The sequence below is a fragment of the Desmodus rotundus genome, chromosome 12 (assembly GCF_022682495.2).
Source record: "Desmodus rotundus isolate HL8 chromosome 12, HLdesRot8A.1, whole genome shotgun sequence".
Classification (NCBI taxonomy): Eukaryota; Metazoa; Chordata; class Mammalia; order Chiroptera; family Phyllostomidae; genus Desmodus; species Desmodus rotundus.
In genome coordinates, this window is record NC_071398.1 from 31,399,435 (window position 1) to 31,422,134 (window position 22,700).

The following is a 22,700-nucleotide window of genomic DNA, read 5'->3' on the forward strand; positions in this document are numbered from 1 at the left end:
CGTGTGCTGACAGGGGCTGCTACTCGGGGGCACAAGCCTCCCAAGCCAGGTGTCCACATGTGGAGTCACCTCCCTTCCCCCACGGCAGGCAGGCAGGTGCCCTCTGCACAGGGGAATAAGGAGGGGCCCTTTGTACCCTTCAAGGCTGCTCAGACCTCCTCTACAGCACTGCCGAGAGCCCCTCTTCCCTGCCTGTGAAACATTCTCCTCATACCAGACCCACCCTCCTCTCCTGGGACCCTCCCCACTGCCAGCATTCCTCCCCCAAAACAGGGATGACCACAGCCACAGCCCACTGGGGGAAGAGCAATATTTATGTGCCCGGTTCCCCTGAAGGGTCAGCAATGGCCACTCTGACACAGCTGGATTCCACAGCAGGGGTGGGGCCCAAATTCCACAGGGAGGGACCTCCCTGCAGAGACGACCCCCTCCCACCACCACTGCCTCTCAGGGCAGGCAGGGGCCAGGCTCTCATCTGCCTAGACATCTCTGCAGCTGACACGGGTAAACAGGTGGGAGGGAGGGCACCCAGGAAGGGAGTAGTTTACAGATGGGGCACTGGTGGGGGAGGGGGTGCTGATGTGTGGTGGCCCTGCCTCTGCGTGGGCTGTGGTTCTGAACAGGCCACAGCTGGGGCCTGCATGGGGGGCCACTGACAGTGTAACTCAGTCAGCCTACATAATGGGGACCCCAAGGCCAGCTACCAGCACAGGGAGCCCTCCTGCCACATGAGGGAGGTGGGAAGCTGATGCCTCCACCTCTCCAAGTGGGTCATTCCTGTTCAGGGCCTCGGCCTGATTCCGAGTCACTGCCCTGCCACAGCCCTGCCACTAAGACTCTCCAGGGACAGGCAGGACCCCCTCTAACCTCAAGAAAAGGGGCTCCCTTCTGAACTGTACCCCCAGACCTCGCAGGGCAGCCCCCATGCATGGTGACTCTCACTAGGTCATACAGGGTCCTCACTGTACCCCCGTGAGAGCTGCCCAGTCTGACCCTGGACTCTGTGCCAGCAAGGGGCTCCTCTTGCACCATTCGCCAGAGTATCCACAGGTGGCCTTGCCACAAGGGTGCCCATCTGGGAGGGGTGCAGCCAGAAACAGACACAGTGACAGGACAGTTGGTGCTCTCCTCCAGCGCCGTTGCAGCAGGGCATAGGCCCTTGGGGTAGGTTGGGCCTTGCCGGCGGTGGGGGTGGGGGTGGAGGTATGCAAATGGCTCCTCTGTGCCAGAGGCCAAGGCTGGGAAAGGCCCAAGGCTGGCTGACAGCAGGGCTGGCCCCAGGCCCCAGGCAAGTACCTGCTTCTCCTCTGTGACCTTCCTTCTCTCACGTAGAAAGTAGAAACAGCATTTCTGCCCCCCCCACCCCAGGTGACTATGAAGATCCAATGAGATAGGTAGGCGTGTGCTCCTCAGGGGCTGGTGGGGGGGCTCTCTGGAGAACAGGTGGATATTGGAGGTGGGGGAATATGCGGGGAGAGGCAAGCTGGCTTCAGGAATGCGTTCACTGTAAAACCTGGTTCCTGGAATGTGCGGAGGAGGAAGTCTGAACAGTCCCCTCACACTATCTGCCTGACCCCACAAGGGGTCGGGCCTCTGGGACCCGCTGATTAGCACAGAGAGGGATTGGCGTTAGGCTCTAGGTAAACAAAGATGCTCCATGACCTGAAGCCACTCCCACACCCACCCCTACCCCTGAATTCCAGGCTAAATGATATGACTAGGTTCCTATAGACGTGGCCCCATTCCACAGCACAGGGATTTCTACAGAGGCGGTGTCGCTGGCAGCACCTGAAATGATGGGCACGATGAGGCCACACTTCGCAGAGGACTCTCCTGGGAGGGAACACAGGCCTCTCAGCCAGGCTGCACCCCTCCTCCTCCAGACCACAAGCCTGGGCCACCTGGGTCCCCTCACACAGACAGAGCCCCCAGCACTGGCCACCAGACAGGGCCTCTCCAGCCCTCAACAGCAACCCTACTCTAGCCACCAGGGGCCCAGGGCCAGGGTGGCCACCTCGCTCCTCCTCACAGAGGACAGAGGGTGAGAGAGCATGACACAGAGCTCCTACGAGAGCGCCCATAGCCAGTCCAGAAAGCTGGCTCCCACGTTGGAGTGTGTAAGCTATGACTTAGGATCTGAATCTACCTCAGGGCCCCAGATAACAAGCACATATGGACCAGCCCATGTGTGTTAGGTGTGATCAGAAACCCAGTAATGCAAACAGGTGGGACCTGAGCCAGAGAATCCACAGAGGGACATCCAGTGCAAAGGCCCTGGGGTGGAAATGAGCTGGAAGCTGTCAGGGGACTCAGAGAGCGCAGGGGGCAAGCAGTGAGGCAGGACAGGCTGTGACACATGGCACAGGCCATGTGTAGTATCTGGGTCTCCATCACAGGAGACTGGACCCTCCCACAGTCCCCGTCAGCCAGCAGGCCATGACGCTTTCCCAACAAGTTCTTCACTGTGACAAAACTTGGTGTGACCCACTTCACAGAGCTGTGGTTATCAAAGTGGGCTCCCAGGCCACACCGTTAGTACACCTGGGTATTTGGTGGTAACGCAGACTCTCAGGCCCCCCAGACCTGTGGGGGCAGGCCCTGCGATCTGCGTTGTGACACCCCAGGGAGACATGGAGAACCTACGGAGGGACGATGACCTCAGGAGCTGGAAGGACATGGGTGCGTATTTCTTCCAGCTCAAAAGGGACAAGCAACCAATTATTCATCGCAATCTATTTGCCACAACCTGTCTTTTGATGGGTGGTGTCCAACCTGACAGTGTGACCTGGGCCTCCCCTAGAAGGACAAAAACCGTCTGTCTGGTTATGTGGTAGGGGCACGTGTCCTTCAGCTCTCTGTCTGCTGCCTTCTCACCAGTCCCACCTCTCTCCAGAGTAGACGTGAGTCCTCCTTGAGGATGGCCCACAAAAGCCAGGCCCAGAAGCAGCGGGGGCTTCCAAAGAGTTCCTGGGCTACGTACCCCTTCTAGCGGCCACCTGCCCAAACAGGGAGTCCACCCCAGGCAGAGCTGGCCCCAAGTCTCCTTCTCGGCTCAGGAAATAGGACACAAGATTGGGGTGCTGACTCAGAGTCCCACCCTGTGACTCAGCAGGCCCCCAGCACCCCAAGTCCCTTGGCCTGTCTGGTATGGCAGGCCCTGTTCCCTAAGGCCCTTAACAATGCCTAGTGAGGAATGCCACCTGACCACTTCCTGCTGGCAGGTAGGGGCGGGGTCACTGGCTCCTAAGAGCAGCCTAGCCAAGTAGGAGAGGAGGGCTGCAGGCCCCTTCAGAGCCCTGACCTGCAGGGGTGAAGAAGCTGGGTGGGGAGGGTGTCTCTGTCTGGCTGTTAGGAAGGGGCTCTCACCACACATGCATATTTCGGCAGGAGACTCAGCCTGCCTGCCTGGTGCCACAGTTTCCCCTTTGGTCAAACAGGACACTTGCCCTTTGACCATTGTACTCCCCAGCAGACGCCCACCCCAGCACAGCACCGGTCCCCAGGAGGCACCCCACAAATGTGTGACTGAGAGGGCACCTTGCAGAGGCAGGTGTGAGGACCAGCTGACAGGTGACACCTGGGTGCCCTTGGAGGACCTGATATGCTATTTCCATTCTGGATGAGGGCATGGGGTCAGAGGACTTGCCTGAAAGCTTGGAGGTGTGGCCAGAGATGTCACCTGTAGATTGGCTCACAGTTTGTGTTTTCTTAGAGTAGCAGGTTGGGTGCCGTTGTAACAGAATGGCTTAGGTGTGGCGGTTCATTGTACATGTCAATTTGGGTGCCGCGTTTCATTGAACATGTCTGTGTTTGCTGCGAAGGTATGTTTTAGTTGGGATTAACATTTCAATCTGTCCACTCTGAGTAGAGCAGGTGACTCTGCACAAGGTGGGTAGGCCACAATCAGGATGAAAGCCTTAAAAACAAAGACTGAGTCCCCCTGGAGACAAAGGAAATCTCCAGGAGGCTGCCTTGCAGAATTTAGACCCAAGAGTATCAACTCTCGCCTAGATTTCCAGCCTGCTGGGCTGCCCTGCATATTTCAGACTTGCGAGCCCCCCAACTGTGTGAGCCAGTTCCTTACAGTAAATCTGCCTTGGCTGCTGTGGCTCAGTGGATTGAGTGCCGGCCTACAAACCAAAGGGTCACTAGTTTGATTCCCACTCAGGGCACATGCCTGGGTTGTGGGCCAGGTCCCCAGTGGGGAGCGTGAGAGGCAACCACACATTGATGTTTCTCTCCCTCTCTTTAAACTATAAATCAATCAATCAATCAATCAATCTCTCTGTCTCGTGCAGGTATAGGTGTGTATACACACATATAAATATTAAGTATGTATTATACCTTACTTAAGATGTCATATCTGTCTGTATCCTCTTGGTTCTGTTTCTCTGGAGAACCCCGATTGATTCAGCTGATTTTGAGGTTCTGCACTGTGAACACCAGCCTGGCCCACCTGTGTCTGAAGTTCAGATGCTGCTCTTGCACAGCTGTGTGGCTTCAGGGCTGGGGGTGGACAGGGTGCCGGGGGCCCCCACATGTTCTCTGGAAATTCAACAAGCTCATGAAGTGACCAAGGGAAAAATCAACACAGTCTGCTCATAACAAGCAGCCTGGCCCCACCCCCAGGAAACCAGCCCTTGGAACAGCAGCCCAGCCCTTGCTGCTCTGAGCATCCAAGGGCATGACCAGCGCAGGTCTGGCAAGATGGCCAGCGGCCTCCCCGGCTTGAACCCTGGACTCCATCAGGCCAGAAGTGGGCCTCAGTTTCCCTTCTGCAAGAAAGATCACAGACCAGCTACATAACTTTCACTTTCCTTTTCCTCATTTTCAGAAGTTTTTTTTAGATGCAGGGAATTACAAAAAGAAATAAGCATTGAGTCCCTCTCCTACTGGTACCATCTGTCTGTCTTGCAAGATTCTCCACCTAATGTGTCTTTTACCAAATGAAACTTCGCCGACTACGGTGGAGTTCCCTTTGCTCATCTCCTCACAGTTCCTCTCCCCTCCGCTAGAAAAGAATACTCATGAATTTTGAGATGACCTTCCAGAACAGAGCCACTTCTGATCTCTGGAATTCCATCCGGGTTCATTTCTATGGGGCATTCCGGCCTGCATCTGTGGCCTCTCTGGGGCCTCAAAGCGTGCTGGCCTTCCTGAGCCAGGCGCCGTGCCACCAAGGAGGTGCCAACCTCGCCGGGGTTCCTGCGGGCCCATCTTGGTCACTCCCAATTTTTGAGAGAGTAGAACACAGAGGCCCCAGCCGGCTGCCCAGCGAAGTCCTGCTGAGGGGGGCAGAGGCCTGGACAGCTCAGGATGAGAGCGGAAGCAGGGCAAGCCCTGTCCTTCTGCATAAGCAGGCCACAGGGCTTTCTCCCCTCTTAAATCAGCTTTGCCACTTCCAGAAGCATGAAGCCCGGGCCTGCTGAGAAGCGGCTGATGGGGAAGCTGGCTTTGCTGGAAAACACACTCCCCACGCCTCATCTCTCTCATACCTTGAAAGTACAATGCCATCAACTCTCAGCCAGGCAAGGTGCCGGCTGCACTCACAGGAGGAGCCGTGTTGGAGGCAGGCCCCACTGCTATCCGCTTGTGAGGAGGGACTGTGCTTGGGGAAGGAAGGTCCCCACAGGTCACAAGCCAAGGCCACACAACCAGTGAGTGACAGAGCCAGGCTGGACCAGCTCGCTCCGAGCTGGGTCTTTAACTGTGGGGCAGTCCCCCTCATAGGACACAGAGCAAAGAGGGAAGCCAGGGGATTCGACAGCTCCCATCGCTGGCAGGACAAAACCCACTCTCCCTCACTCAACTCTCCACCCCCACCAGACTCCCAAACTTGCCCATGTCTTCCTGGCAACTGGACTCTTTCCTAAAGCGGCCACACAGCTCCCACACGCAGGCCCCCTCCCCGCGTACATGGGCCAGGCATGCCCCTCACCTGCCTAGCTCTCCACCACCTCCTTAACTCAATGTACCCTCCAGACTGAGACTTGCCAAGGGGACTCATGAACCTCTAAGTTCTGGGTTGTCTTGGGGGTGTCCTCCTGGGGAGAGGGGCCAAGGTGCCTGCTAGCTCCCACAGGCCATTATCACCCAAAGATCGGTCCAGCATTGCAGATGTCCAGAAAGGGCCAGCATGGAGTCTCCTCCTCCAGCACAGTGCTTTTGGAGCTGCTGGTGGGCCATGCAGCCCCTCCGCCCACAGCCTCCTGGGCCCTCAGACAAAACCACCATGGGCCCGCTGGCTCCTGGGGATGGAGTGATCTCCCCAGATGAGAGGAGAACCTGATTAAGCAGCCACTTAAGAGCAGAGAGTGGCATTCCCTGCAGCCTAAGGGAGGCAGCGGGTGGGGACAGGGCAGTCCTAGCTAAAGCTATACATTCAGTTCCTGGAAAAAGAGGAGAGACAGAAAAGACCGACACAGCCATCTCACCCACCACATCCTGTTTTTATGGAAAACTAATCTAATTCCTAACAGCAAAGCAAGCAGCAGACATCCTCAGGGGTCCCAAGAGGCCATGATGAACGGGACCCAAGAGGTGGGAAGGCTCCCATGGTCCAGCGGGTCAGAGCCAGCGGCCCGTTCCTGCCAGCCCCACCCGGCACCAAGAGCCCCCACCCCAGGGAGGCCAGAGATCAATGGCCCCTTCTCAGCAGCAAGGATCGGGCTGGCCCTCATCCACACACCCCAATCTCAGCTGCACCCTGCTCCCAAAAGGCCCCTGTCCCTTTGGGACTGTTGCCCACGATGGCAGGTCAGAAAGCAGCAGAGAGTCCACAAGTCTTGAGGACATGCTTCTGAGCTTGGTGGCCTAGTGGCTACAGGACTAGGGCTTTGGAGTCAGAATAGCCTTGGCTGGAGGCCTGGCCCCACTTCTGTGGGATGTGTGACCTCTCTGAGCCCCAATTTCCTCATCTGTATTGTAGGAATGCTAACCCCGTCCACCTCCAAGGTACAAAGAGTGGTGCCCTGTAGAGAGCTGGGGGCACGTTGGCGGTATTAGAATTGATTCTTATTGCTACAGTATCGGTGTTGTTTTCTTTATTAACATGAAGAGCAGTTTCTCTCCCCGACCTGGGGATGAGCCTGTGCTCAATCCTGGAGGCTGAAGGCTACAGTCAGAAACAGCCACGATCCAAAGCCACGGAGCCCTAGGACTGAAGTTGGGCCTCGCACCCACCTTCCCATCACTGCCCCTGACCACAGACACCCTTCCAGACCCCTTCTCCTGCGGGGCAGGGATGAGCCTTTGGAAACTTGCAGGCTCCAGTCAACACCAGGAGGGAGGCTGAGAATGGCAGTGGGCAGCCCCCCCCCCGCCCCAGGCCTGCGCTGTGTTCCCAGGGTCTCCCGAACCAGGGCCAGGACTTGTGGCTCCTGTGTGCCTCCCCCAGCTGCTGCAGCCAATGGCAGGAAGCCCATGAAAGACAGAGAACAGGAGAGCCAGGTGAGCCCAAGATGGGGGCCAGGGAGGCCTGGTGTCACCTGCACTCAAGCGGTGCCCAGCAGGCCTCAGACACCCGCTTCCAACTGCTCCCCAGGTTGTCCCTCTCAGCTGGGGTGGATCTGAATGCCAGGTACAGCCCCCACCTACATGCAGGCACGCTCACTGGCACCAGCCACACTGGCTGGGCTCCCTCCCCACCCACTCTGCTGGCCAAACGTGACAATTCCATCCTCACAGGCTTGGCCTGAGCAAGTACTGTGGACCCTGAGTGGGCACAGACAGGCCACAAGTGTGACACCCATTCCCAGTGAGTAGTCCCCCGGTCCTCTGTGCCCTGATCCAACTGCACAGCCACCCTCCTATGACCGGCTGCCTGGGCCCCAGAGCTGACTTCTGGCTCCTGTCCTTTCCAGCTGTGAAACTTAGAACTTGCTTAACCTTTTCAAGATGTGACCTTCGTCCCTATAATACAGCTGATTCAGTGGCTTCCCCAAGAGGCCACAAGACGGGAAGCCAAGAGCAGGGCTTGCCCTCAGGCACTCAGTCAGGGGCCCAAGGATGGCGGGGGGCTCTGGAGCTTGTGCAGGGCACCCCCGTCTTGTTCCTTCCATTAGCCAATGCCCAACCCTGTCTTGGGAGCACAGGGAGCTGCCTTGTGAGGCCTCGTTCTTTGCCTTGGAGCTTCCCAGCCAAAGCCGGTGATGTTCCACAGGGTGTGGAGCCAGGTCTCCTTCCTTGAGGAGGGCATGAGAAGACACTCCCCCCTGTTGCCAACACTCTAAAGAGATGGGAGAAGTGGCCGTCAGCACCAGGGCTCCAGGTCACGGGCCGGGATGAGCTCGCCCGAACCATTCCCTTCCTGCCTGAACTGGGGAGGACCTTCTGCCAGCAGCCCACAAAGTCGGCCACTCAGTGCCTTCACCGCTGTTCTGTCGGAGCAGCCAGCAGCCCATGACTCAGCAAGACCCAGCAGACTCCACTGTTCCTGCCTGAGCTGGCCTAAAGTTGGGTGCCGTCACCCCACCAGCCCCTGCCTTGGCAGCAGGATGACACCAAACTGCTGGACAACTCTGTGCCTCAGATTCTTCACTGGTGAGGCCACTGACATGCCCAAGGGCTCTGACGAAGAGCTGCTCGGTCACACTGCGTGGTGTGCAACTGTATCCTGGCCAGGCTCCGTGATGACGTGGAAGGCAGCCCTGCTGGTCCTGAGAGGTGGGTGACTAAGAGGCTGGTCATCACATTTTCAGCAAAAGCAGTGAGGGTGTGGGAGAGGCAGCACTAGCCCCGCCTCTCACACAGGTGAGCTTCACAAGGTATTTCTTCTACCCACAGCACCTGGTGGGTTGTGCCCAGGGCCACGAGGCCAAGCAGAGCAGACACTAATCTTACAAGTGGACATTAAAACAACTTGGCCTTGGAGAGACCCCATGGTGGAAGGGTGGCTGCTGGTGTTGAGTACCTGGTGGAACAGGCTCTGCTCCAAAAGGCCTGCCTGCAGCACGGCGGGCAGCTGTGTCTAACTTTTACAGGCGAACCCTTAAAGGCCCAGAGATGCTGAGTGACTTGCCCCAGGGCACCCAGCAGAAGTGAGAGAACCTGGAGCCTGGTCAGGCTGGAAGGGGAGAGACAAGAAGGTGGCGGGAAGCTTTCCATCCCGCCGTCTCTGCTCCATGGGCACCCGCCCCACCCAGCAGGCAGAGGACGGTATGTGGCCTCTTCAACCACTGGTTCTGAGACTCTCCCTGCCCAGCCACTCCTGGGCGTACAGACCATACATACTCAGGCTTGAATCCCAGCACGGCCAAGCCCTGGAGTGCCCCAGTGGCCACTGTCAGGTTGTAGAAGGAGTCGCCCCAAGATGTGCCTCTGTGGTGTGTGGATTATTTTGAGCTAAAGGCAAGTGAGACCCTAGAGGCACAACAGATACTTCTGTTCCCCCTTAACTACTCAAGAATTTAAATTAGGGGCCTTACCCAAAACAGATTATCAGAGGTAATTTTTTTTTAAATCAATCTATCAGCAGGGCATTCATCTGCAAACTGACCCTCTGCTCTCACCACCCTGCAGTGACCTCCCTCCCCTCTGAAGCCCCAAAGTGCCCGACCTCATCCTTTGCTCAGAATGCCGTACGCACCTCATTCCCTCCGTCTCCGAACCTGTTATATATGTGGGGTCTCTGACTCTCTCAGGTTCAATATGTGGGTTCCTGTACATACTATCTCATTCAATGTGGCTATTTTCTCCTGTTAACCTGTCTCATGTTGATTTAATCACTAGACCAGCTGAAAGAAGCTAGGAGTATAGAAGAGTTTCTTCCTCTCCCCATCCAGGATGAGGCAGAAGTCTTGGTTACCTGAGGTCCTAAGGCCGCCCCAGTGGGCCCCCACTCCCCATCGGTGCACAGAGCAGGCCAGGACAGAGCAAGGACCCACAGCAGTGACATAGGCAGTGACAACGACCAAACACCTGATGCCCTGGGAGGTTCTGGCTGCAGACTTGACTCCCCTCCCGGCTGCCAGCATGACCACCCCAACACAGGTGAGACCCGAGTCTAGCACCTCTGCCTCCACAGGCTGACACCTCTCATCTGTGGTGAGAGCTGGGTACCAGCAGCAGAAATCCGGACCCTCAGCATGGCAGCAAGCGAGGATGCTACTGGTGTGCCCATTGCCGGGTGTCTAGGGTAGCCGTGTGGGGTTCTATGGCCTGGCCACCGGCAGGAGCTGCCACTAAGAACACAGTGCAATGAAGAAACTAGCCTCAAGTTACAAGTGACCAGCCTCTGAAGAGACGCTAGGGCGTGAGTGCCCTGGAGGCTGGCTCACACCACCAGGCCCCTTGCTCCCAGGCAGGCCCCAGTCTGGGGGTGGGGGGGAGGAGGAAGGGAAGAAGCACAGCTCCAGGCTTTCCCCATGAGATGGCTCCAGCGACCTGTCATCTCCACCTCTGAGGGCTGACCTTCAGCAGCTCCTGCCCATGTCCTTAAAGTCACCCTGTGCCAAGGCTAAGCTCCTGAGGCTGCCCTGGCTGAGAAGTGTCACAAGCAGCACTATCCCCCAACAAGGGCCACTTCATCTCAAAAGCCCTCAGCCCTCCTGCACAGGGCCCGCCCCACAGGCACAGGCACCGCCACACAAGTGCTGGCCCAGGCTCCCAGCCCCGGGGAGGCCTGGGAATGTCCCTCAGGCTCTGGAATGTGATGCAGCCTGTCCAGACCAGGAGCCTCTCCAGCCTCCTCTGAAGGCAGCAATTAATCACTCCCCCATCTCCAGCCCTGCAGGGTCAGGGTCTCCTCCCCGTGGGTCTCCTCGATTCAGATAGGGACTCCAAAGGAACACATCTCCCTTGGATCCTTGCAAATAACTCGTGGCTTCCAGCCTTCATCCCTTGCTCTCCAGGACAGGGACCTGAGGCGGAGGCGGGGACAAGAGTGGGACAGCACGGCGGTCCAACAGCAGAGAGCTAAGAGGGACACCTGAATGGGGAACCGCGGGAAGCAAGGTTTACCCACCCAGTCCGGGGGCCAGGGAGGAGAAAGGGCGGGAGAAGAGGGGCCTTGCTCTGGGAAAAGGGGTGAGTGGGTGGAAGTCAGGCGGGAGGCCAGACTCTGGTGAGTGGAGCAAACTCCCTCCGTGTGTGGTCTCCCAAAAGCCTAGGTTTTGTTTATTCAATATACTCCAGGCCTCACTCTGGTAGGATTGAGACAGTGGCCCCCGACCCCCTGACTCCGAACTGGAGTGTCTCCACCCGCAACCCCCAGGATGCAAAGCAACAAGGGCAAGAGTCGGTGGGTGGTAGGTGGGCACCGCCTCTGCAGGAGAGAAAAGAATCAGCGTCCCGTGGCTTCCTTAGGCGCAAGACACGCAGACAGAGGGACCTTAAGCTCACCACCCACCCTCCACGTCCAGGACCCATGCAGAGTGACCTCCAGGCCAGATAACACTCTATACTTTGCTTCTGTGCTAATGTCATCCTCACGAGGTCACTTAGGTGCCCATCTGCCAGGATGAGAAACAGGCAGGAGAGTTGTTGCCAAGGCCACAGAGCAAACACACTCAGGCGCCGGATCACACAGCCAGCCCCTGGAAAAAGGAGGCTGCTGCCCTGAAGGTCCCCTCAGCCTCCACCCCTGGCCCCACAGGGGGCCTCAAGCCACAGTCCCACACCTCCTGCAAGTCCCCCACATCCCTCCAGGACTGACAAACCCCTGCTCCTGATCTTTGGAGATTAGGGCGCAGTCCGGCCACTTTTCCCCAGCTGGGCAGGTCTGCACTGACTGATAGGTCTGGGATGCAGCTCCTGCAGTGAGATAGGAAGTGCCTCCAGGCAGGGCTCAGAGCTAGTGGAGCTGGCCTGAACAGCAGAAAGCGTGGCCTCATGCAATGAGCCTATCGCAGTCCCTGCCTATGTCCCATTGCCACCCCCACCTGGCCTGACTAAGCCATAATAACATCAGCAAGGACTTGAATGTGGCCAAGGGGAGCCACCAAGACCCCGCCCAGGCACTGGTCTCTGAGAAGCAGGTGGGTGTCTCTCCACACAAAGCGAAGGAGAAACAGGTGTGAGTGTTTGCTGTGCCACCGGCTCCCAGGAGGACAGGAGGAAGCAGGAGTCGCAGTGCTGACCCCAGGGAGGTGTGGCCGTCCTGGACAAGGACAGGCTCCAAGAACCCACATGGCAGCTCATCTCCTAGGGAGATGCTGGAGAGTGACAGGGCTGCACAGGGCTCCGTGGAGGATCAAACAAGACAGGACCCACAGGGCCAGGTGGAGGTGCACTCGCCAAGCACCTAGGTGCAGTGTCTGCTCGGGAGTTTTTCCTGAGGGGAAACAGAGAGAAGGAAACATGACCAGCACCCAAAGATGGCCACTGCACTCCTGGGAACCTCAGGGGATGGTGGGCCAGGAGCCCCAGATGTCACTTTGCAGAGACTGAAAGGAACCCACTTCATCCAACAGGCGGCCCAGGGAGGCTGTGCTTAAGATGACAGAGCAGGAGTCCCAGCCATGCCCACAACACCCAGGACGAGGGCAAGTGAGCGAGGGTTAGTCCCCACAGACAGCAGAACAAGAACCTGGGAGGGGGTCTGAGAGCTGAGGGTGAGGGACGGACACAGGGCACAGGTGAAGGCAAGGAAGCAGGAAGCTCGGGAGGGGATCGGCCCCGTGGTAGCGGCCGGTCCACCTGCCAGGAAAATCTGAGAGAGGTCCCAGTGCCAGGTGCCCAGCCACAGCCACCCTCCCAGTGTTCTGGCACGGGGAACTGGCCATCTAAGCAAAGCACGTGACAAGCTAAGGGGACTTGCAGTTAACACACCTGCTCTGATAAAGACATCATTCAGAAAATGATTAGAATCAGTAAGCCACGGGTGGGGAAAATACAGGATTGGCCAAAAGTAAGTTTACAGTTGTTCATATGGAAAATAATACAATTACTAAATAATACAACAAACTGTTTTTGCGTACTCACAGCTGCAGACCTACTTTTGCCTGAACTGTATTTGCAGCATATAGCTGGCAAAGACCTAAAACCTAGAATCCATAAAGAACTCCCCTGAGTCAGGTATGAAGAGACAAGCAACAAATTTTTAAAAGCGGGTGAAAGACTTTGAGACTCATCACAAAAGACACCAAAGGTGATTAACATCAGGGTGATAGAGATTAAAGGTACTACCTCATCCTACGAACCAGCTAAAATCAGGGGCCTCAGCACCAGGCGTGTGGGAGCGGAAACAATGCAACCTGGAGAACTAGGCAAGCCCACGCCCAGGAGTGTAGGAGTGAATGAAATTTAGCATGTGTCCACAGAGAAGCACACTGGCAGCCTGGCCCGTCATCGCCAACCAGAACAGAGCACGGACAAATGTGGCAGGTACAACAGGACCACTAACGCGCACTCAAAAGGAAGGTGCCACTGACCACCTGGACCAACTGTGGCAACTCTACACTGAGCAAATGCACCAGACACAGAAGCACACGGCGCTGGTGGTCCCTGGAACGTGAACCCCAAGTTCAGGCAAAGCTGATGTAGGACGACAGAAGGCAGAGTCATGGGGGATGGCCAGAAGAGGGCTTGGGGCAGAAGTGACCCCTATTTCATTTGGGGAAGTGCTTATACGAACGTACTCAACTGTCGAAACTCACCAAGCAGGACGCCGAGGGTTTGGGCGCTTTAAAGTTTGTTCGTGATATCTTGGCTAAAGACACGCACTGACTAAGTGCTGTCCTCCACTGAGGACTATGTCAGGACCCCCAAAGCTTAACACAAGACCTGGCTTCAGGCAGTCTCCAAACACATTTGGCAAGGGAATAAAGGTGGCAGAAGGCAGCAGAGTGCCCCATGTCTGGAAAGAAGGAGGGGCAGCCACAGGAAAATGGCAGCAAAGGGAACAGCCAGCAGGCCCCCAGGGCAAGAACAAGTTCAGGGTGTTGGGGGACAAGACAGAAGCTGGGTGTTTGTAGGGGATGAGGCACAGCCAGAGGAAGGCACTGGGGAGTCACCCAATACACGGACAGGTTGAAGGCACAGGGGTCCAGGCTTCCTGAGAAGCAGGGGTGTCATGGCAGGAGCCCTGGCTCTGGGGACAGGCAGACCTGCTGCCAACTACCATCTGCCTCCAAGACATCACCCCCATGTCCTCATCCATGAGATGCAGTCACTACCTCCCACCTATTAGGAGACGCGAGCATGCTCCCTGACTGTAGAGTGCTAATAGCAGCAGCGGCAGGCAGGGAAATTGGGGAGCCCCCCTGAGCGGAGACCAGAAGAGTGGGACTTTCATGTGGGCAGTGGGCAGTTCTCAGGGCCTTACATGGGGGAGCTGCTGCTCAGACATCTCAGGAAGGCCATTTGGGATGAATCTGGATACAGAGCTGGCGCCTGGGGCTGGGAGGGCAGGGAGGCCGTCCGCGTGTCCCAGCCTAGGGTGTGATGGCAGCGAACATGAATGGAGATTGCAGGAGTCGGGAGGCGAGTGGCACAGAGTTAGAGAAACAATGCAGAGGTTTGTGCCCGAGTGGCCAGCCGGCTGGAGGAGGCAGCAAGACAATTTCAGGGGCTGGGAGACAGAGCGAGGTCAGGCATGGGCTGCTCACACTGCAGGTGGAGACCAAGGGCAGGGAGTTCAGGAGGGGCTGGGGCGAAAAGGCACCTAGCCCACCAGGTCCCAACCGCACCTGCACTGTAGGTTGCCAGGGCTCACTCACACCCACAGGCAGACCTCAGGCGGTTTGGGAGGCCTGCTCCTTTGTGAAACAGCACAGGAGCACACCGCCCCACCCCTCCCCCCAGAGGGGAGATATAGACACACACAGTACAAAGCCCGGGGCTCAGGAGCTCCTGACAGCTACTGGCCTGCAGTGGTCCTTACCAAGCCTAGCCTTCGGGGAATGAAAAGGAAAGATAAACAGCTTAGTGAGAGTAGTGAATGGATGACTTAGTTTCCCTTTCAAAAATTCCTTTCAGGTCGTTATAATGATGTGCTGGTAGAATGGTGTTTTAACCGTAAACAGAAATCAAGTGAATGGGAGGGAGGGAGGGAAATAGGGAGATCGCAGCAATGCCTGCACAGAGGCAGAACGGGGCCCGCCCCACAGAGGAGTTGGGGTGTGATGGGGGTCCCAGCCCACAGGCCACAGGTGCTGGTGGTTCCAAGAGGTGAGACTGAGACCCAGGCCTGAGGCCAGTCAGTGGCACTCCTCCACAGAGAGGGTCCCCTGCCTTGGGAGCCCACACCTGGCCCTCTCCTGCTTTGCCCTCCGCTCCCGGCCACAATCACAAGCCTTTGGTTGCTTATGGAGGCCTGAGGAATCCATTTATGTGACATTTTTATTATTTTGTTTCCCTTAGAGGATACACAGGAAGGCCTTTGAAGGGCAGGGGAAGCAAGGAGAGCTGGGGGAGGGACAGGCCTAGCTGGCACACCTGGGCGCTGCTGGGTCTGAGCTGAGCTGGGAGCAGCCTGGACGGGGCCTGAGGAAGCATGTCCTGCCCCAGCGTCTGCTCCCTGCTCCCTGCTCCCTGCATGGGACAGAGGCTCCCCACCTGGTGGCTCACAGACCTGGGATGGAGGCCTGGCACCCTGAGCCCCTGCCTGCTCTGCAGGGCCTGGCTGGTTCTTGAGCCCATCTCAGCTGCCCATTCACTGGCAAAGGAAACCACAGGAGGTGGCTGAGGTGGCCACAGTCCCTCTTTAGCCTGAACCCAAGGAAGGAGAAGTAGCTTCGGCTATATATACTTACGGAGAAAACAGTATGCAGATAGAAGCCTGGTAAACAGCTGGCCTCTTAGAGGGAACCTAAAAATACTCCCTATAATTATGTTATTAAAACACACCAGAAAAATGGACCCACCCCACCAAGCAAAGGCCCCCAGACGACTGCAGGGAAGCAGGAGGCCACGCACATCAGCCTGAGGGTGCCCTCGCACCACCCGGGCGTTGGCCTGGGCCTGGACGCTGCCCCATTTGGTTCCCAGCCTCTCTTACCTCCCCTTGAGGGGCAGCCTGCTCCGGGACCCACCAGGCTGCCCAGTCTCGGCCCGCAGCTGCTCATCTACAAAGTGGCAAGCTCCTGGCCCCATCTCCACCCCTGAGAAACACACGGAGCAAAGGGGGCACTGCTGTGATTTCAAAGGCCTGGGAGCAACCTCGGCTCCCAGGAGGAGGGGGAGCACAGTGACTGCAGGTGCCCGCCTGGGAAGGCCAGCAGGGAAGCTGGGACACGGGCTGTGGGCAGGAATGCTCACGCTCTGACAAAAGCACAGCAGGCCTGGACAACAGGCTCCTATGGGGCCCGCAGTGCACTGGCCAGGCTCCTTCTGAGAGCGGTGAGAGGGGAACAGGCCCAAAGGGTTAAAACAAGAACTTCATCTTACCTGATTTAAAAATTTACTATTTTATGAAAAGCATTCACATATTACTTATGTAATTAAAACTAAAATTAAAAAAAAATCAAAACTGGGAGTAGGGGATCAAGTCTCGGGTCCCTCTGGCCCCGACTGTCTACTTGGCCCATCTAGTCCTTCTCCTGCCCCACCTCCACCTGGCCCCCGCCAAAGGGTCTGAGCCTAGAAAAAATGCGCCCCCCGTAACACCCCCATCCACCAGGCCACCCACTTGGTTTCTTCCAGAGACAGAGGGCCTGACTTTGGGGGACTGCTCTGGTCTGGGGCGCTGGAGCTACCATCCTGTCTGGCTCCCAATTTCTCTCCCTCCAGCAGACTGGCCTTGCCTGGTGCTCACTGACCCCTGCCCTGCCCAGCCCCATGCCAGCCTGGACCGTGTTATGTAAGACAGTATCTAGGAACCCATCTTGTGTGGCTTATTTGTCACACTAGGTTTGTTGCCCATCTGTGCTCAGCACGTCACTGCAAGAATACACACAGCAAAGTCACTTACAGAACCAAAGCACCAGGGGCCGGGAGACCCCAGATCTCCTCTTACAGCCAAGGAAAGCACAGCCTGGTTAGAAAGGGAGAAGGATGCGCTCTTGCCCCTCCCATGGCCACCACCATTGGCCCTGAACCAGAACTTAGGCCCCTGGCTCCTGTCCGGAGCTCAGTCCCTCAAGATCAAGATGAGAGAATGCTTGAACTAATCTGGGAAAAACTCAAGGAAAGATTCTGTATGAGCTCACAGGAATCTGTGCAGTGGGCATAATGCATGCTGGCCCAGCTCCAGGCTGCAGATACCCGAGGCCCTTGGCCGGTGCTAGACACCTCACCTTCCCCTTCCTGGGACCTGCCTCTACTGGCTGGGAAGCCCTGTGCTGCTCTGACCCCAGTGGTGGGCAGCTCCTGCCATTCTGCTCCCTGGAGGCCCAACCTGGCCACTGACCACCAGCACATGGGCCCCACTTGCTGGCATCTGTGGTTAAATGCTCTGGTGCCCCTGGCCCACCCGGCCTGTGAATGGGGGCTGCCCTGCCTCTGCAGAGCTCAGAGGCCTGGCACTGGCCTTCAAACACTTACTGTCTTGTTTACAGGTGAGGAAACTGAGGCCTGAAGAGAGGGGTGAGGGCCTGGCAAGTCCAGAGCAGGGCAGGGGCTGCTGTGGCCCACAAACCCCTCCAGCAGTCATCTGAGCCTCCCCCATTTATCCTGTCCCCTCCCAACCCCCTTCCGTTCCCTCCCCTCTCTGTCCCCAGGACCTTCCACCCTAGGGTCTCCCGAAGGTGACATCCTGCCAGCAAGTGTGGGACTCAGCCGCCCCAGGAAGGGAAAGATTTCATACCCAGCTTCCTCACTTGCTACCTGCATGATCTTGGGTGAGTGAAACAACTGCCCCAACACCCAGGTCCCTCACCCAGAACATTGGCTACACTCAGAGGAGTTAGAGCAGGCGGTCCTGCCCCGCCCCTTCCACCTCTCCAGGAGGCTCAGGCTGAGGGGGACAGGGAGCTGGGGACAGGGCTGCCAGCCACACCGCACCCCTTGAGGAAAAGCTTGAGGCAGGCATTCCATAAGGGTTCACTGCCCAGCAGACCTGTGCTGCCTTACCAACTGCTCTCGGGAGGCTTGCTCCCTACCACGAGGAAGGACCAAACTGCTTTGGCAACCGGAAGAGGAAAATCTGCATTTAAAAAGTCTATAGATTTCTAAAATAGATAACAAAGAAAAGCCCAACATTTTGTTGAATTCTAAAGAAAAGGGGAATTCTGAGTACCCGAGAGGTCAAGAGTGGCTTCCTGCCAGAGGACACACTGGACCGCGGAGACTGCGGTGGCAGGAGTGGGGACACCCACAAGCCCCTCTGGTGGGCTGCTCCCATCTCCCACGCCCACAGAAAGTAGTCCCCTGTGCCTGCGCTCAGAGCAGAGGGAGCCGAGAAAGGCTGCTCTCCTTCTCCATCTTTGGGCACTGAAAGCAAATTCAGTGCCCCGTCAGAACAGGGGAGGCAACGCCCAGGAAGCAGCCTGTGGGGCCAGGATCCGAGACTGGGCACTCCTCCCACCTCCAGAGACAATACTTCCTCTGTACGACCCTTCCCGCCTGGGCCCTATGCTCTCCAAGCCCTGGCTGCCAGCGGGATGGCCTGCAGATAACCACAAGTGACCATCCTCAGCCTCTGGGCAGACAGTGGCCCCTCCCCAAACACGTACACACACTGCTCAGTCCTGTCAACCAGGCACCGTAGTCCTGCTAACTCATTGCGTCCTCCTGGGGTCCAGCAGAAGGCAGCGCCTCTCCCCCACGGTCACAGAGGGAAGCAGGACCTACCCCCACTCACGGCCCCTCAGTCTAGGTGCTTTCCATCCTAGTGGCACTGCAGAGCATGGCCTCTGGTCGGGGAGAGCCGGGCATGGTGCCACCCCAAAGGGGTTACTGGGCAAATGGATCCTCAGACCTGAACTGCTAAGGAGGCTGCAAGGCCACGCCTCTCTTTCGAGTGGCCCAGAGAGAAGACCACGTCCTGCCTCCCTCACAGGGGTGTGGGGACGGTGATGATGACAACACTCTAAAAAGGAGGAAGTGTCCCATTCTAATAGCAGCGCTTCTCAGTGACAATCAGTCTGGTGGTGCAAGCGAGGCCCCAGTGTGTGGTAGGTGTGTCTTCAAGGTGGGCGGCACTGTCCTAGCAGAAGCCACGTCCTGCATTACCAGGTCTGCCTTCTAACCACCCTGCTTTCAACTACCAGATTTGTTTCCGGCTGCCCCGTACTAAGGTCCAGAGTTAGGAGGTGTGGCCTGTTCTATGGGAATCACAAAATGTCCTGCCCTGACATATCACTGCTAGAAGTTTCCAGCTTTGGGTCCCTACCCTCCAGGGCTCCAGGGACAATAGGTGAGACACCTGAGGCCTCCACCTTTCACGAGAGAGTCAGGGAGTCTATCACGCTCGGCTGGGCTTTTCGGGCAGTAAGCCTGCACCACAAGGGGAGTGGTGTGGGGGTGAGGGGCACCCCAGGATGACTCAAACTCTCCCCACGACTGCTGCCTGAGCCAGCACAAGACACAAGTCTGACTAATATCCTCTGAAGGCCTTACCTAGCACCCACCTCTCACTTCCAAAACGGAAGAGAGCTGTTTCCAGGCAGTTTGTCAGAGGAGGCGAGGGGCTTGGGACACAACAGAGTGGACATGCCACCTGCAGCTAGGCAGCACCGCTTTGATAGCAGCAGGACAGCCAGCAGGCCCCCGGGGACGGGAGCTGCCCACACCCTGGACGGGGAGTCTCAGGTATCACCCGTCAATCCGGCTCAACATTACCCTCCCTTAAAGCTTTAGAAAAAATACTGAAGCTCAAGCCCCACAACCAGGCACAGAATCTGTGTGGGACGTGACCTGGGCATCGGCGCTTTTTTTTTTTTAATTTAATACACTTAGTTTTGGGGGCCTTTCGGTTTATAGAAAAACTGAGCAATGAGTACAGAGAATTAGTCATCACATTCTCCAGGTGATTCCAGCGGAGCCCAGGTGGAAACTCTGAGCTATGCCACCTCCACGTCCAGGGACAAGAGAACTCTCCTGGTCACCATGTGGCGAGCAGCTGAGACCCAGAAAAGAACCCAGGACCCCTGCCTAGTTCTTGGTTAACAAACTCTGGGCCTTCAGCTGAAATCTGGCTCCACCACTTGTTTGGGCAGAGCCCACAGCTAGGAGTGGGTTTTACAGTTTTTAATGGTTGGAAAAATATCCGAACATTTCATGATGTGAAATTATTTGCTATCTGGCCTGTCAGACAGAAAGTTTGCTGACCCTGTATAAAGAGACTCCACCATCTAAGGGACATGTGCCCTTCAGGAACGGCCAGCCCAGCCCCTGCAAGCCTGAGTGATCTGATTCTCTCCCCACCTCGAAGGGCCAGGCCAAGGAGGCTACAGGTGCACTGTGGGCAGGACACGTGACCCTGTGCCACTGAGAAGCTTGCCCCCACGGCCCCTCATGTCACCAGCTCCTAAGCCAGCCTCTAGCTGGGTCCATTCTGCTTGCCTGTACCCTTTGGCTCTCCAGAGTCACTGCACACAGCTGGCGGACCCCACACTCCCCCATGCACACCTGGGCTGTCCTGCCCACACAAGGGGGGACTCAAAACTTCTTCTCCGACCTCAATGTTTCCATTGATTCCTGTCTCAAAAAATTTCCCAAGTTTCACCACCTTTCTATGCTACAAATCAAAATACAGTCTGTCTAGGAGCCTAAGTGCAGGCTGCTGTGGATCTCCCACATTCCCGGCCCCACCGGAAGCCTGCCCCTCCCTATAACAGAAGTTGGCAGAGGCCTACCTGGAGTGTGTTAGGAGGCTCTGGAAAGGCTTTCAAAATAAAAACACCCCCATCCACCATAGCCTGACAGATTTTCACCCAACAAACAGATATTTGCACCCAAAGCAAACCTTTCCATGATTCTGTGAATTTAATCAACTTTCCAGCTCACATTCAGTAGAGACAGTCCCACGTGGAGGGAGCTGAGGGCTGAGTGAAGGGTGGAATGAGCTTCTGGGCACTCTGCCCTGGGTACAGTGGAGGCAGGGGGTGCAAGGGAGAGGCCTTACAGCACTGAGAGCCACAGGATGTGCTTTCTGGGAGGGGCAACACTGATGCCAGGGGTTTCCAGTGCGACACTGATGTCAGGGTTGGATACCCTCTGCGCTGATACCAAGGCCCAAGCCTCCTGAAAGGTGCTGCCTCTCCCAGCCCAGGGCCCAGCTGCCCAGGCTCCTGCCGCAGCACTAGACAGACCAATGGAGTAAGCCAGGGCACCGAGAGGGGAAGGGCAGGGAGGAACCCGAACTATTTTTTCCAAGGCATGGGGCCTGCCCTAGTCCAGCGGGGCGTGGGGAACAGCAGGGAAGAGTGGGAGGGCCGCGCCCAGGGCGCAGACGTTAGTTCTGCTCCGGAGGCTCCAGATTAAACAGCTCCAGGCAGGAAGCCCGCCTTCTCCCACATTGGTCAGGAAGCCCTGAAGCAAGTTTGCCCTTTTCTTAAAAACATGAAATAGAAAGAGATTTGTGTCCCCCTCACCAGCTCTTCAGCCGGTCCCACAGCGACATACAACTCCCTCCCGGAGGCCCTTCTCCCTGGCGCCTGGGCGTTCGCGGGGCCGCAGCGTGGCCACCCAGTTGCCACCTCTCCACCACTCAGCCGCCGCCCTCCCAGCTAGACGCTCGGACGCGGGTCCTGCGGAGACCGCCCTCGCCGCCCCGGCTCCCCGGAGGCCCCGGCGCACTCATGCTTCTGGAATGCGGGCGCGGAGGGCCACGCGTCCTGGGGAATCTCCGCGCCCGCCCGCGCACGGCACCGGCACTGGCCCGACTGGCTGGCGGCGGGGCGGAGAAGCGGGGAGCAAGACACAGACACGTCCCAGCTCAGAGCTCGCCGCGCCTGCGCTACTCACCGACCAAGAGCGCGAAAGGCAACAGCAGCCAGTAGAGCACCGCGCCGAGCACGTGCGGCTCCATGCCCCGGGGGACCGCGGCGTGGGCCAGGGGTCGCTGGGCCGCCGCGGCGCTAAGGGGCGGCGCGGGGCATCCGGTTTTGGCGCGCCATGGTGCACAAGGCGGGGCCGCAGTTAGGACCCCTGCCTTGTGGGCGGGGACCCAAGCGCCTCCAACTCGCTCTTCCTCCGTCTGGGGTCTGCGTCCACTCCGGGGACAGCTCTGCCCGGTGGCGAGCGCAGCGCGCGGCTCTCGGCGGGTCTGAGAGACTCAGCAGGGCGGGACGGCAGCTGGGCTGCTGCCTCCCGCCCTCGCCGCCCGCGGGCCTTTATAAGCTCGGCCCCCGCCCGCTTGCCCGCCCTCCACAGCGTGCCCGCCTCCGCGCCGCCTCGAGGGCCCGGAGCTCCCGACACCCCTCCTGCCCCACGCGCCCGCACGACCCGCCAGCCCTCCGGGCTGGGGCTGGCAAGCGGACCCAAGACCCCTACCCCCTCAATAGCCTTGGAGCTGCCCCTCGGTGTGCACGTGGGGACGGGCAGGGGGTGCTTTTCCCCTGCGGACCCGGCTGGAGCACCAAAGAAACACTCCCTAGTGCCTGGCTACCCGGGCAGCACCCCACGCGCAACGGCGCCCTGCGCGGCGGGAGAGACTTTCGCTTTGCTGCTGCAGATGTGAGGAAGCAGCGCCCTCTAGGGACCTTGGGCTGGCTTGTAGCCCCAGCCCAGAGGACTAGCGCCCGGCCAGTCTGGGGTCGACTGGGAGGGTCGAGTGGGAGGATCTGTTGTGGACTGCCTGGACAGCTTCAGCTGCGCCTGCTGCCACCGACACCGAGCTTTGCACTCATCGCTTTGCAATAAGGCAGAAGTGATAACAG

General features: G+C 57.8%; 1 protein-coding gene across 2 annotated transcripts in view; it reads right to left on the reverse strand.

Annotated features, from left to right (window-relative positions):
* Window positions 1–22,140, reverse strand: part of PIEZO1 (piezo type mechanosensitive ion channel component 1 (Er blood group)) — a 63,434-nt gene extending 41,294 nt beyond the window's left edge. For both annotated transcript variants that reach the window (XM_053914494.2, XM_053914493.2), the window contains exon 1: window positions 21,787–22,140. In XM_053914494.2, coding sequence (XP_053770469.1) covers window positions 21,787–21,850 — 64 coding nt within the window. In that variant the 5' untranslated portion in view covers window positions 21,851–22,140. The remainder of the gene's footprint in view (window positions 1–21,786) is intronic.
* Between the last annotated feature and the right edge of the window lie 560 nt (window positions 22,141–22,700).